The 18,058-nt window shown below is 40.5% G+C and overlaps 1 protein-coding gene across 2 annotated transcripts; it reads right to left on the bottom strand.

Moving 5' to 3' along the window:
- Window positions 1-13,789: 13,789 nt before the first annotated feature.
- On the bottom strand, window positions 13,790-16,909 carry vgll3 (vestigial-like family member 3). Of its 2 annotated transcripts, none has more exons than XM_023288404.3 (4): window positions 16,462-16,909; window positions 15,193-15,541; window positions 14,506-15,051; window positions 13,790-14,390 (listed from the first exon to the last, which is right to left on the bottom strand). In XM_023288404.3, the coding sequence occupies exons 1-4, from the start codon at window positions 16,564-16,566 to the stop codon at window positions 14,350-14,352; spliced, it is 1,041 nt and encodes a 346-aa protein (XP_023144172.2). In that variant the 5' UTR covers window positions 16,567-16,909; the 3' UTR covers window positions 13,790-14,349. The 2 variants fall into 2 exon arrangements, with proteins under 2 accessions (XP_023144172.2, XP_023144173.1); XM_023288405.3 differs by lacking the exon at window positions 16,462-16,909 and adding an exon at window positions 16,320-16,455.
- Between the last annotated feature and the right edge of the window lie 1,149 nt (window positions 16,910-18,058).

The raw sequence follows: 18,058 nt of genomic DNA on the forward strand, positions 1-18,058 counted from the left end.
ATATAGAATGGAACAAAGCGGCTAACCCTTGACGTGACGGCAGGGTCAAGTGTGTCTTTCTATGTCCATTTTCTCTCTGTGCAGAGACAACAGGCATACTTACATACATACATTACAGTAATCTAAATTTAAATGACTAAATCTAAATAGAAAAAGTAACAGTTGGAAAGTGGATTAAATTGGTACGTGTGTGTGTGTGTGCGTGTGTGTATGTTTGTGTGCATGCGTGCGTTGATGAAGCCAATACATCTATTAACCAGATGCATTGTTTGAGAATACTTGGAGAAAAGACAAAATGTTGTATAATATGCAAAGCAGAGCATTTATCTGTTGTGGACATGCAAGCAACAACAACGTACCTTAACAGCTACTAATAAAGGAAATGTATATATTAGAAGCATAGGGAAAAGAAAGGTTAAAACATATTTTTAAAAACGCTGGCTTGCTCCCTTTTTGCATTGTTCATCAGAACAACTGAAGTTTTACATCTAACAGCTCTTTTCCTATCTGTGTTGCACCTGTAGCTGTGACACTGATAAAACTCTGTATTGTCATTTACTTAATATTACCCTTATTAAGATTGGGTTAAAGGACAATTCTGTTTTTTATTTTAACCTGACAAATGGATTGTGGATTCATGGGTCATGCCATTTACCTCTGCTGTAGAGATTCACAGAAATGAGGAATCATAGAAAATCCTGCTTGAATGGCATTTTTTGGAGCAGATAACATGAGCTCCATGTAGCTTTCCAAAATAATTGATTTCACATTAGCCATTTTAAACGTATATTTTTGAGTTTCACCAAAGGTAAAAACAGAAAATTTTGCTAACTGTATTAGCTTTTAAGTAGCATATGAAGAGTACTCAGGCCGGGTGATCTCAGTTTTTATTTCCAGGGGATTTTGGCAATATGAAACACCATCTCCAAGATAGAAATATTTATCAAAGTCTGCAAATTCACCTACCTGTTGTTCCACAGCTGGAATTGCTGTCATTCACAGACACAAGGAAATTCTACAGACATCGACAGGTGCCATCCTTTGCAGCAAAACCTTTCCTCCTCAGTCGGCAGTAGAGCAGTAAGCATAAGAACATATCCAGTTCCTTCAGGTTATTCAGGATTAACCTGTTGATTTTTTGTAACTGTCGCCAGTGTCCATGTGTTGCCTTTGATTCTGTTCAAATAGTTGACCAACTATCAGTCCCATAATGATCCATGGGAAAATCCAACATTGCTTTTAACTGCTGAGTTTCCTGTGAAGACAGTCACCCATGTAAACAATCTGGTGTGAATTTGCCAGAGAATAGGCCAGCCAGGAAACATCTCCAGATGGAGATCCTAAAGCACTAAGTAAAATAGCCATCCAAGTGACTAATTTCTATGTTTACAGACATTTAAACATATGGCATACGTTTAAGATTATTCATGTAAAAATAAGCTTCTATGGAAATCTACAGGAAGCTCAAACACCATTCACACACTTTGGTGTGACCCCTCATTTCCTCAAATTCCTAAGAAGGTATTGAGGAGTACAAAATAAGCATGACTCATAAAGCCACAACAGTCACTATGGGGAAATATGTCCATGTGCTATCTAATTTTGTTCAATCTCAGGTGAAAAAAATACATTTTCACATTCCTGCATATTGCAAATATTCTCTAATACTATTTTTCAGCACATAAAAATTGTTGGCTTTGCAACATATGCTGTTTATTTGACTTGTAACACTTGTTCCTTGTTTGCCTAGGAATACTTACAATACTGTCTACTAACTTGCAACCCTTGCTTTCTTTTTAAATCTTTTTATCCTTCTTTAAAAATTCTCCACTTGTCAGCATTTACTGTAAGGCACCAAATCGCTCTATCAATCACCCCTGATTCTGATTGTTTCTAAGTCTGAAATGAACCAGAATTCTCCTTGAACTTCGAGTTTGCTTCATAATCAAATCCATGTTGGCCATCTACTTGAGATTGTTTGAATATCTGGCAGCCAAATTGGTCCACTTGTGGTGAGATATGTAACCTAACAGAAGGTCTGTTCTCCTCCATGGCTCATTTACATTTTCCTTGGTGTTAGCAGCTCTGCACCACAAACTCTTTCCCCTCACTTACACACACTGGCACACACACACATACTGGGGGTGTGTGTGCGTGGGCAGATAGAAAGCAGAGGAATCCCTGATAAGCCAGTAGCCTGGCGGACGACACAGAGAGAGGAATGGCAGCTATGTCGGGCATTCACAACACTGTGTGGTGTCACCAAACAAAGCCTTCCCTTCTCCCGCCTGTCAAAGACACCATTGTGTCACGAGGAGAGAGCCTTTATATCACACACACATTCCACACATGCTGCTCCCCACCACACACACCCGTATACTTACACACACGCACACAGACACACACACACACACATAAAGTGTCCACCATATAAATCAATTTGTATATGGAAAAATATGCAGACACTCAAGTATTATTTGCATTTTTACTACTAATAACAATATTAACAACACAAACATAAACCATAAACTGTCTTTCACTTTCGTTTCTCGGGCCTCTGGCTGTCTGTGTTGACAGGATGGATGCCTCCAGCAGAGAGGCTGGCATTCCCAGCATGGAGCCCCTAGTGAGAGTCACCTGCAAGGGGGAGGGAACAAGGGGAAGCTCCCCTGCACACTGGAAGTCTGGGAAGTTAATGACAGCTGACACACTCACAGGGGGGTTGACAGCGAGAGTGTATGAGGGCTGTTCCTGTAAGAGATAGGGAAGCTGTCTGCGTCTGTATGAGAGTGTGTTATCCTCTTCCTGTTGCTCTGACAAGCTCCTGACTGCTCCTGCCACCTCCACCTCAGCCACAAAGGACTCATGGGAAGGTGGACGTGACAGGAGGGTGGGACTCCCATATGTCTTGTGTCTCACTTTCCAGTGTGGCTCTGCAAACACCTGTCAATCACTGTCAGGGTGGGACGAGAGCTACAGTACAGCTGGAATCTGTGTGTTTTTATGTTTTAGATAGTGAAACAGAAAAAGAAACACAAGAGCGAGCATCATCAAAAGTGTGTGATGTGTCAGAGAGGAAGAAAAGACTGTTTTAACATCAAAAAGAGAAAAGCCTTTGTGCTGCTTTGGGACATGGTTTTTGGTGTTCAACAGACCCTGCTTGTATTTTTCTGTTCTTTTTTAAACCAACTTTTACTTGGAAAATAAACCATGAAATTATTAAAAGTCACTAAATATCTCAAGTCATAGCCATACTGACATCATTTTAGTGTGACAGATTGCTCTCTAACTCTGTAAGATGCAGTGGAAAATTAAAATCTGTCTGATCATTGGTGTAACAGCCACATCACTTCATGTAGTTTTGAGGATGTGTGTGTAGAAAGGGGTGGCTGGGCAGCTGATGCTGACAGGTTGAAAGTATTTGGGGCCGGCATTCCTGTCAGCCACGTGGAGAGCCTCCCAGCATGGGGGTCACCATCACAGAGGAAGCTCCTAACTTCACTTCCCCAGCTCACAGTGACGGGGCACACTGAGTTTCTGGGGCTGGACAAGAGGTCCTGCTGAGTGACTCTTTGCCTACCGGGTGCATGGTCAGATTGGTGGACAAAGACCCAGACAGTAGGAGCTGAGTGTGAACAATACAGGAACAGTGGTAGGCCGGCAGGGGGAGAGGGAATTACCTGCCAATTAGGCAAAGTTAATGTGAAGAATGATGGGTGTCAACCTGTCAGAGCCCGGGGAGGTGGGGGATCAGCTGGATAAGCACCATGTTATCCCTCAGATTACACTGTCTACTGACATGATCACACACACAGACTCACACACACCGCTGCACACAGACACACACACGCATACAATGGTAGCTGGTATATAAACATCTTTTACAGCATTCACAAATGACCTATTTCTTCCTGTAAAACAACTTTGGAGTGTAATTTAAAAAAAAACATAGATTACTATTCGGAGAACAAACGTAGAAACATAAAATTCTATGTTATTGATGTTAATGGGGGCTGCACAGTGGATCGGTGGTTGGCACTGTCGCCTCACAGATAGAGGATCTCCGGTTTGTGCCCCGGCCTGGGCCTCTCTGTGGAGTTTGTATGTTCTCCACATAGCGTGGGTTTTCACCAGGTTCTCCAGCTTCCTTCCTTGGTGATTCTAAATTGTCCGTAGGTGTGAATATGAGTGTGCTTGTTTGTCTCTATGTGCAGCCCTGTGATAGACTGGCAGACTTCCGCCTAAATCAGCTGGGATTAACTCCAGCCCCCCTGCAACCCAAATGAGGATTAAGTGCTGTATAGATAATGGATGGATGGATAATATTAATGGAAGGAATATCCAATATGGGCATATCCCATAGGACTACAGTACCAAATAATGAAAATTTGCAGGATAAATGCAGTGAATGTTTGTTTTTGCTCATATTATTGAAAAAAATCACAACGGCCACCTCTTTAAAGTTGATGTTTGTAGTCATAAAGTTGTTTAAATGCACAAAATGTGTCACAGCAGATGGATGATGAAGAAGATCATGAGCTCCTGTACTTGTGCTCCAAAAGGTAGCCTCAACGAAGATGAGGTCCTGAATTAGATGAAAGGCCTTTAGTTCAAGTTGCTTTAGTCTTTAAACTGATCTATGCCCTCAAACAAAGGAGTCCACAAGGTTGTGATCGATTTAAACACAAACAGGATGTCTACAAGGTGCTAATTTCAAGTGACAGTGCACAAGCAGTACATTTTAAGGGATGGTTAAAACGAACCGTTCACATTTTGTAAGTACTTGGAAATTCAGGTCAAATCATGGACCTTCATCTATGAAGCATTTGTAGTCATGTTGCAGGTTTAACAAGAACTTTTGCTCTGCTTTTAAGACACGACAATATTACTCTTCAAATTACAGCAGATTACAGTAATTTAATCTTACATAATATAAAGTCAATTTGTATTTGCACACTGATGCCAAAATTAATATGTTGGAGAATATTATACTTCCTGTGTGGTACATCTAGTAAGAGACACCTCGCAATGTTTGGAGGTGGACTATGAGGTGTTTTCAACATAAATGTGATCAATCTGAATTTATTTTCAATGATGGTGGAAAACATTTTTACAACAGTATTGACACAAATTACAGACAAAGTTTGTTTGACAAATTACTGGTTTAGTAAGTAAATAAATCATTTTGTGTGCTATTAATAGAGTAAAAATATTAAAATATCATACCATAGATTGAGCAACAGTGATCAATGTGTGCTTTAATCAAACTACTGTTTAATTTTAATGAAATTAGAATAACACTAAATAAATTTGAATCACTTATAAGCCAAATCAATTTAAAATATATTCCCTGTTCATTGTTGTTGGTAAATAGAAGATCTAAATTACCCTTTGGAATAATGTTGCAATTCTTAAAATGTTTCTCTGCTTGTTCATCTCATATCAAAAACTGCAGCACTGGCAACCTTTTAAAACATAAAATACAAACTCCAGAGCAAATACATAAAATTTGAATTCAATATATTTGTAGTGATATCATTTGAGCCTCAGTTTACACACATTAAACCTATTCTTTGTCACCTGTAAAGGCCTATTGAATGCATTTTGTGACACTGCACGGCTTGTGACTCCACGTTTCCTTCGGGAAACCGTCCGTAAGTTGTTTCAGTCCTCAGTGAAGGCCTGGTTCCAGTGACAGCTATAAAGTGAAACAACGATCTGGGTCAATGGACCAGGAATGCCCCTCTGTGGCTCTGGTATGCGTGGTATGGCCATTATGGACAGCATGGGACAGTAGCAGCAGGTAGGGTCACATAACAGGCCGGGATGATTGACAGACAGGTGGCACAGCAAAGAATTCCTCACTGCTGAGTGTTTTCTGCAAAGATTTGGCACAAAAGCAGTCACAACATAAGAAATCAAGAGAAATTCCCGACATTTTAACTGTATTAACAGTACAATGTTCAGTATGTTACTGTATTACTGAACACAAAATAGTCCCCCATTCTCTCTAGATTCTTTTCCAGCACAATTTTGATATACATATTGTGTTTAGTATAGCAGTCTCATTGCTCTCGGTAGATGTTTATCTATAAAAGGTTATTATGAAATATGATTACTTTTTGACAGTTTATTAATGGTGATGATAACTAGACCTATAACTGTAGATGGTGCCAATTAGCGAACTGACAGGTGAGTGATAGATCAGATTTTCTATGAACACTCAGCACAGCTTTGACCTAATTAGAAGAAAAAAAATGTGTGAACAGAAGTGTGTGTGTGTGTGGGCATTTGTGCCTTTGCAGTATTCTAAGATGGACTGTCCCTTTAAAAGTTTCAAATCCAGAACTCTAAGAATGTCATACAGTTTCCAGAGCAAAGATTTAACATCCTGTTAAGATTGAATTGTTACTGAATTTTTCTGTTGTCGCAGCTTGGAAAGGGCTAACTGCTACTGTAAGTGTTGGCAATAAAAACAGTCTCATTGCTACATTCCAGAAATATTGGTATTGGCATATAAAAAGTCATATGAGTCGAGTCCCCACTTCTCTGAATGCAGGCAGAGCTGCAGTGGAGCAGTCTACAGTGGAGACTGAGCAGGGGAAACAGGTGTTGGTTGCTAAATGTGCTTTCAGTGAGCAGAGGAATGACAGCTATGTACTGGCCTCTGTGGTTACTGGCACATTACCCAGAGTGGAGCTGACAGAAACAACCTACTGCTGCTGCTGCTGCTGCTGCTGCTGCTATACTCCGACCTTTATGAATGGAGATCTCTCCCTCTGATGGAGGAATATTTTTTGTTGAGTGAATTGACTGGGCAACAACCAATAAAAGCAAATAAAAGCCTTGAAGTTATTGTATAATGTCGACATTGACCATTTTTGAACAAACTAACTGAGCCTGATGCTGGTTTCTAGCAGCTGGATGGTAATGTTTGGACCCATCTGAAGCCCCTATTGCTACCTTGAGTATGCGTTTAGTTTTGCTTATTTTGCCAACATTTGTTTTTCATTTCTCACTGTGAAAGACTAAGGGGAAATTTCAAAGCTCTATCTTGAGAAATCTGGAGAGGGGGAGCATCCTGATGTACAGTATCTTGGCTGCTCTGTGTGTGGGCAAGCGGAGGAATGTGGCTGGGCTGTGTTATGGGTGGATGTTCTTGGTGTACATTGTAAACAGGCAGAAATGTTGATCTTTCCCTGTGGTGTAAGTGTGTATTGATTTTTGATTTAACAGCCTTGCTTTGGCTGTTGGAGCTCCAACAGACCTCATGCACGCCACGCTGAGGATCATGGAGCTATGCAAATGTTTCCTCCCTTGTTCCATATGGTACTACATGTATAAATAAGCTCTGATCAAACTGTTATAAATACCCAGTTTTCACACTGGTTCCTAATTAAACATCCTGAAGTGATAAAAAGGAAAATGTAATCAAGGGGTTGAAATTTTCTGTGACAAAACAGTGCAGTCAGTGGTGCAGATGTCTTTAAAGGGATGAAACGTGTTGGTTGACTGTCTCATTCAAACCAATACTTGTCTTATACTAAATCACACTAAATCACTTCCCTTTACTGGTCCAATGAAGTTGCCTTACAACACAAAGTAATTCAAACAGCAATTTAAAGCTGCCCTGGCCAACAATTTTTTGGTTCACAAAGCTAAAACGAGTGTTTGTGATTTGAGAGAAACTGCTCATAGTAACATGAATCAACAACAACCATCTTTCGGCTTATTGTTTTGGTTTTCTGATCTGCAACTTTATTATTTTGACAGTTTTAAGCCTCTAATAATGAATCTGGTTTCTTAGCATAGCAGGTGTGTGTAAAGGGAAAAATACTGACAAACAAAGACTACCTGCACAGAAAAAAGCAAAACAGTTATTAAAATCAAAAAATAGACGATTGATTTGTGTAACTTTGTTAATATGATTAGCAAAATGGTCCAACAGTATTTATGTAATCTTGAGAGGTAAAGATTTTTGAAGGGAGCCGGTTGGGGAGGAAAATGCTTATCACGCAGCTAACTTTTTTTGTCACTGACATCACCAGTAAACCATATTTAAGTTTGGGGGGAAAAGGGCACAGAGGGACTCCTCTCATCCATGTCAAATTGTTGTTCAGCTGATGGTCTGGTTTAAACATAGACTGTGGAAAAATCTGATGTATCCATGATCTGATCCAGCAGCAGTGGCTTCAACAGCTGCAAGAGAGCAATAATCCATCATTCTTTCTGCACTGAAATTAATGACTTCCGGTCTGCCTCAGTTTACCAAAGCATGAAGTTGTGCAAATAGCTTCCCCATTGTGCTGCCCCCATGTGGTTAAATAATCAGTTATTACATCTTTAACTAATGTACAGCTATCATTATTTAATAAGTATTTAAAAGATGCAACTTTTTCAGTCTGACCTCCCAATGTTCCAATGATTTCAAACAATGATGTAAAAACCCTGTTTCGCATTCACACATCTGGACATTTTGCTCCAAGAAGGAGCTTAATTATGTGAATGGCAAGCATTGCACATTTGTACATTCACCACAGCTTTTACATTAAAATTTTTGTCTTTTTCCTTTTCTTTTGCCTCATATTGCCTTCTCTGTTGTACTGGGACCACCTTTCTCCATAGTGTCATTATAGTTTAAACTAATGTAAACTAAATTAGATTAAACTGTGATCATCTGACCTAATCCAATCTAAATTTGATTAGAAAGCTTATAGAGCTTTAATGTAAGTCCTGTCTGAACTTTCGTACTGGTTTGGTTATTGGACTAGCAACATTAAGCAAATAATTGGCAGTTAAGAGGAAAAATGAAAGCAAGTTTTAATTCAATAGTGGAAACATTGATGTGATACTCATGGTAAAGCATTGGTACCAACACTTAAGAAGCTGAACATCAGGAAAATCTTATGTTTCACTTGATTCTCTGCTTCTTGGGTGTTCCTAGTTATTTATTAAAGAGGTATCAGGTTTCATTTAAAACACAGAAGACTTGGTGAATCAAACGTAATCAGCAGGACAAGTGTTCTGTGACAGTCCCAGCACGCTTCATTAGGCCGCCCTGTTGACACAAATAGAGTGGTGAAAGCTGAGCTTTTCACTAATACCCCTAACACCCTTAATACCCATACAAGGAGGGCAAATTAGCTCTAATTACCCCTGTGATTTGTAGGCACTGAGCTGGCACGTGGAAGTGAGAAAAAGATGTTTGAATGGAAAAAAAGGAGGAAAAGGGATGTGATGAGGGATTATGACTACCATGTGTCTCTTGACTTGCCTTCACCGTCCTCTCCTCTCCTCTCCTCTCCTCTCCTCTCCTCTCCTCTCCTCTCCTCTCCTCTCCTCTCCTCTCCTCTCCTCTCCTCTCCTCTCCTCTCCTCCTCTCCTCCTCTCCTCCCCTCCTCTCCTCTCCTCTCCTCTCCTCTCCATCCTGATCTCTGTATTTATATAGTTTTGTGTTCAGACAGCTGGTGTTGTGTTGCTGATTGTGAGACTAATCATCTGCTCAATTACTCTGGAATGTGTAGCTGGACCGTGTTATGACTGATCAGCTTTTCCTCTCCCACTCTTTCTTTTCATCTCTTTTTGTGAACTCCAACTCTCTCCAGTCTGCTACTCTAAGCATCTGTTTTCTATCTCCCCTTCTATCACTGTTTCTTCAGAACCCAGTGCAATTCAATTCAGTTCAATTTAATTCAGTTCAGTTCAGTTCAGTTCAATTCAATTCACTTAAGTCTACAAATCCAACATTTCCTTTGGGACTGAACTAAAGCCACATCTGAAAAACAAGTTAAACACAACCAACAGGATCAGTTTTCTGTTATGTTATACCTCTGTAACTTCCTAATGTGTCACAAGATTTCTTTGCTTTTTTTTAGAGGCAACGGTGACAGTTTGTAGTGTGTTGTGCCCATTGAGCATATAAAAAGACTGACAGTACTCCACAAAGTTGCCAGTATGTTTCCCAAACAGCGGTTTTGAAGTTCAGTGAGGTGGTTCTGGCTGTTACCATCTTGACGGTGCCTGACTCCTCCTAAATCCCGACTAATCCAAGAATGAAAACATCTCTGAACCAGGGTCTGTCCTGTGACAGCACCCACCTAAAAGTGGCCATGTGTGTAATTATGCATAACTTTAAGCATTAATACATTTTAAATAGTTTAGTTGCATAAAACTATAGTGCAGTTGTCACAAATGGGGAAATTAGGATCAGGGCTGCTTTCCAGTCATAAAGATGTTTACTTCTGCTATTTTAACATTGCATTTTAACACAGGAGTCTACAAGGACTGGCTAATTTTTGGAGTTATCCTCAAGTGATCGTTTGAGGAACTGCAGTTTTTGGCATTTCCACGTTGGTTTCATTTTTCAGTCCTAGAGGTTGCTGCTTGGCATTGCTGTGGCTGCATTATGACAAAGATCACACACATCAAATAAAGGATTCTTTTCAAGCTATCTCTCAGCACATTTTGATAAAAACAAAAGGATTTTTAAATAACTTGCAAATAAAAGCTACATTTTAGCAGTAAAAATTGATTAGCTTATGTAAGTTACTGTATTTGTATTAAATCAATTATGTAATGAAAAATACACTATCATGTATCTCCTAAAACACAATATTGCATTGTACTCTGATACACAGAATAAATGGATCATCTGGCAGCATGAAAGAGGACACAAGAAACAATGAGTAAATATTACATTTGTAACACACTGGAACATTTGTAAATTAAATGGATAAAAACAGATGAGCGACAGTGCCAGGAAATTCAGTCTGAGGGACTCACTGGGTCAGCAGAAAATGTGAATTCCAAGAAAATAAAAGAGAAAATCAAACTAGTTCTTTTCATTTCTTAAAATGAATCCAATCTCTGTCACAGAAAGGACCTAGATGTCGGTCACAGAAGAAGCAATCATGGCAATGAGGAAATGAAAAGATACAACCCCAAATTGGCTCCGAGTTTTTACCTTTACTCATTTAGCGTCTTTTGTCCAGGTCCAGTGAGACCTGGTTGTCTGTGTATGTGTGCTTGTCTAAGCTTGTAATTGGGTTTGTCATGTATGTAAGTACAATGCTGAGTTCAAACAAGGCAAAGGAATAAAAGTGATCTTTTTGGAAAGATACATCAATCTGTGTTTACAAAGGTAAAAACAAAGATGATTTCATTTACTTGTGTATTTTATCATATCGGTGATCCTAGGCAGCAAAAACAAGTGTATATGATGATCCCATCATATAGTTTTAAGAAGATCTTTATTATCTGCAGGAAGCATCTCCTATTTAAACTTCCATTAAAATTTAATGCAACATGTGTAACATTTCCTTAATCTCTGACTGCCCCTGTGGTTATTTAATAATTGACATATTAATGCACTTTTATTCAACTTCCAGGTCTGTGTTTTTGTATTTTCAGTGTTCTTCTTCCTGCAGTGGAAGTGCCTGTGGTGATTCTCCAAGGATGCCAGTGGGATGTCTGTTAGCATGCAAGTACACTACATGCTGATGCAGAGACTACATGCTAATGCTAATGAGGAGCTTACTTGCAAACTGCAGCCTTTTATTTTTCTCCTGAAATGAACCCGAACGTAGAGAACATGGCACAAAACCTTCACACATTAACAGCTTCAGCAAAGAGTGACATTGACAGCTGGAGGATTTCTCATTGCATTTGGCATTTAATTAAATTCAGTTCAATTTAATTTTATTCATATAGTGCCAATTCATGCAGTTTTTATGTCCTGAATTCCATTGAAACTACAGCCCACTCTCCATTCATTTACAAAGGAACCTGCCCTTGTTAACCTAAAAAAAACTACCTGCAAAGATGCACTGATGAGTGGTGAGACTTATCTATCAGACTTTAACATAAGGTAAGATAGTCTGACATTAATATAATGTAACATAAAATAATCGAATGCCAGATTCTGGATCTTTGCGCTTGCAGTTATACAGTCAAGGCTTACTAGGACACTTGAAAAACATTAGTAACATCTGTGCCATGAAAAGGGCCCATGACAAAAAAAAACAAAACAACAAACAAAAAAATTATTTCTTTTGCTTATTTAAATGCCTGGGTTCACGGGTTTTAGTTATTATTTTGTGGCATTTGACACTTCTGAATGCTGTAAATATTCGAACAAAATACAAAAGGCCATAAAACGGAAATGGGAACATTTACAATTTAGTGAACAAATGCTCTGGTTATTATCTCACATTTGTGGATGGTTGCAGTAAATAGATACTCTGCTGCCAGCCTCTTCAAATATCCAGAATTAGTTTTCTGTTGTTGAACTAAGGCAAACTGAGACAGAGCGAGGCATTTATTATATGAGAGATTTGTTGATACTTTGGATGGAAACGCAGCTGCTGTGCTCCAGATTTAAAGTCCTGCTGTTTAGTCGAGATGGAGAATGAGATACGTGGGAGCGGAGGCTGGAATGTCAGTGGGCTGGTACTGCTGATCATACCACCTGGTCAGACCACTCACCACACACAGGCACACAGTCATGTCTCCATCGCTGCAGAGGACATTGCATTGACTTTGTATTAATTATCTGGAGACCTACCCTAACTATGGTCTAGCCCTAACCTCAGCTTAACGTTAAAACAAAATTAAGCTAAAGTTAGGTTTAAAAGTTGAATTTGTCCCCAGACGAGAGGCAGGTCACAACAACAGACCTTGTTTAAACAAAATTATGTCCCCACATCATGATTAAAACAAGAACACACACACACTGACATGCATACAAACCGGATCAGCTTATGTCAGATGATTAAATGTACACAATGTTGATCCTGGCACCATACCATGGCTAAAATATGTGTGTAGAGCAGCCTGTTTTCAAAGAATCCATACCATGATATGTTGTGATCAACCCATGAAAACCTAACTGTTGTACCTGAAATCTGTTTTCTTGTTGTGCGGGGGTTTGAGTGTGTGTGTTTGTGTGCGTGAGTAGTCCGCCCGGCCCGACAAGCTTCCCGTCCAGACGGGAAATGCATTCTTCGGTGTGTATTTGTCAGTCTGGGAGTGTGTGTGTTTTTAATGCCTGTGTGTTTGTGTGGAAACAGAAAACAGACACATCATGGTATCTTACAATAATTGTCTGTGGAATGCAATCCACTTCCCTTTGGTACCACAGCTCAGCTCCTGTTAGCTCCAAAACATGCAATGTGTGTTCATACCTGAAGCACTGTTGCTAGGCAGCACTGCAACAACCATTTCAGCTGGTATTCTTAGGTGTTCCTAGAGGATATCTGTACTCAGATTACAATAACATTGCCTATAGTCGTGCAGTTAGGTTTAATGTATACTCAAGCAACATTACATGGATTCTTTTTTTTTAAGTTATTGCTTGTCTAAGCAATCAATGTCTAAGCTTTGATAAGAAGTAATAGAACAGCAGATTAGGAAATGATTCACCATTTCAATTTCAGTGAAACAATGACAAACATCCTAGAGCTGAGATTTATTGTAAAAATCAGGAAAGCATCCACACACTATGATCTAATGTTAGTATTTTTCCCATTTTTTGCTATGAATCTATTTCTTATTTTTGTTAACTGACTTTGATTATATCAAAGGAAACATCACTATCCTGACTTGGGGTGACGTGTAAAACAAGTCACTGCCTATTGGGATCAGTGATTGGTGTCATTGAATAACGTGCTTAAATTTTGACTGATGTGTTCAAACCCCTTTAGAACACAGAAAAATCTAGTTGGAAGTAATTGTGCAGATATTAGGGGTAATTTAGTAGATTTATGCCTGAGACAAAAACTTCATTCGAAACTTGAGTTTAACAAATTTATTACTTAAACATACAGTATCAATATTTACACTACACATTCCCAGAAGGCGAAAATAGTAAAGGCAGCATTCAAGCAACAATTTTAGCGGAAGTCATCCAGAAAACAACAATTTTGCATGACAAAAATGTACACACACTAAAAGCAATTTACAGTCATCAACCAACATTTACTGTACAAAACTAAAGTGTGGATCAAAATCAAGCTCTTGAAACAGAACCACTTGGTCTCACATTGCATGAAAAGGAAAGAGTGTTTTCTGCTGACAAAGAAGAAACCTTCCATTTTTAAAGCTAGTAGTCTTTTTTCATTGTTCTTCGAGAGCCTTGACGTGCAGCCAAAGCATTAGATCACCGTCATTTAAGTCCAAGCCTGAGTTCATCTCCATAACAATTGAGAGGGCAGTGCACGACTGATAGACTAAGCTACAGTTAGCATTCTATATCTACATTTTACATTACAGTGCTGGTGTTGCAGCCATACATTGATAAAGCCACATTGTCGGTCCTTTTTGGTGTGAATTGTCCTTTTGCTAGTGTATCAGTTAGAACCAAACTGACGTCTTTGCTTTGGTCTGATCAAGAGCTGCAGAAAGAAAGAAAACAAGGGTAAATTACAACTGTTATCCTGATCGCTTATTGCACATGTTTGAATGCGAGTAAAGTTTGATAAATGCTTTTCAAAGTTCTATCATAGCTACCTGTGTCGTACGCCTCCAAAGATCCATGGAGCGCAGAGGGGGTCCAGGTGATGGAGGGAGCCGTGACCGGGCTGTTGCTGCTGGGATCCATCTCTGTCTTCACCCCCTCGCTGTTCGGGGAACTCCCCGCGCTGGTGGCTGACTGGTTCTGGCTCCGGACACCAGGCAGCAACAGTGGACTGAATCTGGGATCCAACGCCGGGCTGTGGGTTGGGTACGTATGTAGCACGGGGTGATGGTGTCGGGTGTGGATGTGGGGGTGGGGGTGAGGATGGTACACGTCGTGAACATTGGGGTAGCCGCTCGTGCTCTGGGGGCTCAGGCTGTAGGTCCAGCTGTCGGGGAGGGTCGTTGGAGGTGGGAGGCTGGCCTGGGAGAGCATGTGTCCGGCCCATAGGGCTCCATCCGGGTGGTTGAAGGGAACGGGGCTGGTGGAAAATTCTGGGTGGACTGAGACAGATACAGAGGGGAGGCAGGAACTGGGCTGAGATGGATAAACGCTGCTCCACGCTGAGCTGCTCTGACCCTCAGAGAGAGACGCTCCATCTGAAATAAGCAAATGCACAAAGACTTAAAACACTGACATACAGTATTGTTTTATCATCTTCTGTCCAGTTTGTGAACTATTATGGTAATTAAAACTAAGTCAGTGAATGTTTAATATGTCAGATTAGCTGCCCCACTCACCTTTCCATGAGCCAGCAGCAGCTGAAGCAGACGGCTGAGTCACTCTGATGGGTTTGCTCTCGCTGCTGAAGGTGCTGGACTGACTGAGAGCCCGGGAGAAGTGCTCATCTACTACGTCCCCGATGTCGCCTTGGAAGTAGGTGAACAGTACACATCGGGAGCTCAGGTACTCTGCCTCCGCTGGCTGGGGGCCATCCTTTTGCTCCGAACTGGGTGAGCATCTACGGCCTGATTCTGGTGCAGCAGGACCCTGCCGGAGGCCCTGATCCCTGGGCAGCATCCCTCTTGATCCTCCCTGCTGCTGCTGCTCCATACACTCCTGCATCTTACTGTAAACAGTCAGCTTCCTCTGGAGGGAGATACAAAAAGAGATTAACTGACACATCCAAGCAGGATTAAGTAAGAGTAAACAAAGTTAGTCAATTTTAGTGGAGTTTAAAAACTAAAGTTTCTTTATGTTTGTATCATAGACATAAAGTACAGAAAATAATCAGTTTTTATGCTGACACTTGTCAAAAATAACACAATTTTCTGAACACACACACAAAAAAGAGTTTTGGTGTCATATATAGCACATTTCTCTATATAAACTGCATTCTACCAGTATTTGTTTTATCTGGAAGCATTTTGGGAGTCGTGTGAAAATGACTTTCTATTTTCCCATACTGCATTCCAACTATTTGTAAAGCTCAGCGTGCCTGATCTGCATTCCTGAGTGACTGACCGGCTGTCATTACATCACCATTTGACCACAGGATTAATAGTTCCGTGTCATTACGCCTGACCTGAGGTGAATACCGAGCCCCAGACTGGAATTTAATCATTCAAAAGTAAAATTTATGCTAAGAGGCTGTGGTTATGGGGTGCTAAGAAAGTTTGATGTGGTGAAATATATATATAGGATAAAACATTTGGCAAAAAAATGAAGAAAAAGTGACTAATTTTGAAGGACATTTTTACAAATAATCCTACAGCTTGACTGGGCTGCCGACACTGTCCAATTTATATGTGGTTTATTTACCCCCAAAGTTTGGTACATTTTGTCCTCCTAGTCATGCAGTGGTGCCTTTCCTTTAAAACTTGTGTTAGTGTCAGAAATAGCGATTTAAATCGGTGAAAATACAGACCTCTCGTCACCCTAGGTCACACGAGCCCTTGTGGAAGTTAATTCCGTCTCCCCAAGTGATAAGAAAATCCTCGAGCTGAGGTTATCTGGTGTCAGCGCCTCTCAGCAGCCACAGGAAAAAAGTTCTACGATGAGTGTCTCACCTGTTGTTGCTGCTGATGGTGGTTATAGTAGGTCGCCTTATACGCCGCTGCAGGGAGGTAGTGCGCTCCATAGCTTTGGTGGTACATCACATCCAGGCAACTCATAGCGCCAGAGCAAAACCGTTAAGAAGAAGATAAAGTCGGAGGAGAGAAACGGGCGGATCACGACCGAGGGCGACTCTCCTTGAGACTCTACACGGGCTGTGTCCTCCGAGCCATCAGTGGCTCCATATATGCCCAAACGCATACAATGGCCATGTCGTCCAGTTTGCATACAGACAATGCGCCTCCCGCTGTGCGCTCCACCAGCACCACCCGGGGCCACAACTGGATCAAAACGATATAAGACACACGCTGTATCCGAAAAAAAAAAAAACTCTTCCCCAATAAGTTTTCAGAGTGCTTTTGATTGGGTAAGCATTCCGTTCTGCCTTTTCGCTCTTTCTGTTTTGGAGGGGAGTTATATTTAGAGAGGGCTGGGGCCGTTACGCACGCCCACCGGGGAAGGGCCTGTATGGCGCAGGGGAGTTTAGCCAGGCACTGTTACTGCCATGACTTTAGGGATTCCATTCCTAATGCCGACGTCCCATCAGAAAAGTTGTGTGCATTAAAGTGTCGTAAAGTCATTGTATGCCACGTTCAGATTTGAGCAAAAAGTGTGACATCAGGACTAAACATACCTTAGAATTGCAAGCAATGGGCCCAAGTCACCACAAGCGCATGACTGGTTACCTAGGAACCCCTTTTAATTCTTATTTTTCCAATGTGTTAACTGATCTAACCACAATCAGTTATACCCCTAAGATATTGCTTCACCAAAACTTTCATCACAAATATTAATTAATATTCAGCTATTAATTTAACTTCGCTCTTGTACAAAAACAACAAGCCATGTACCCAGTATTTCTAATTAAAATGGAATACTGAATAAATAATGGATCTAAAAATCATCTTGTAACATGTCTTTTAAGAAGCCCACATGCTGCAGGAAGTTACATTTTTTTGTAGGCTGCTTTGTAATTTTCCACTACAGAGCAGATTTAAATTTGATGTATGAGGCCCTGTGAGGTCAGACAATGTGACCTGGCAGTCATCTCTGAACAACAGGTGCAACTGAGGTGCTGGTGCATTGTGGTCAGTAAAAATGGTGTCAGAGGGAACTATTTTGGACTGTTGCATTGAGATGAAGGCCTAAGAAGCATCACATAAACAGTAAGAAATGTAAAAATCTCTATGAATTGAAACTGTATGTGTGTAGTTGGTCAGGTTGTTGACTATTACCATAGTGTGGCTGTTCAGTGTCTTTGCTCCCTCCTTCAGCAAAACTCACTGAATGACTGATGGGAGTTGTTTGCTGCCACCTATTGACAAGGCCAATGACATGACATGATCATCAGTGTCTCTGATAAGACATCTAACTGTCCTGCAGTGTCTCCAAGTGTGAATGTCACTGACTGATATAACAATGAAATAAACACAGTCATTTAAGTGTTATTTACTAATGATGATCCCTGAATTGTGCAAAGCAACATCTGTCATGGAAAAGAAAACTGAATAAGTAAGTCGTACAAATGGTTTCAAAAGCATTTTGCTCTGT

Source organism: Amphiprion ocellaris, chromosome 11, assembly GCF_022539595.1.
Source record: "Amphiprion ocellaris isolate individual 3 ecotype Okinawa chromosome 11, ASM2253959v1, whole genome shotgun sequence".
Lineage (NCBI taxonomy): Eukaryota > Metazoa > Chordata > Actinopteri > Pomacentridae > Amphiprion > Amphiprion ocellaris.

Excerpts from the sequence above, each read along its gene's own strand:
- vgll3 (XM_023288404.3), bottom strand. The coding sequence starts at position 16,566 with ATGAGTTGCCTGGATGTGATGTACCACCAAAGCTATGGAGCGCACTAC. Across the intron at positions 15,052-15,192 it reads TGCTGCTGGCTCATGGAAAG|ATGGAGCGTCTCTCTCTGAG; the intron begins GTGAGTGGGGCA and ends TGCTTATTTCAG. Across the intron at positions 14,391-14,505 it reads TTTGGAGGCGTACGACACAG|CTCTTGATCAGACCAAAGCA; the intron begins GTAGCTATGATA and ends TTCTTTCTGCAG.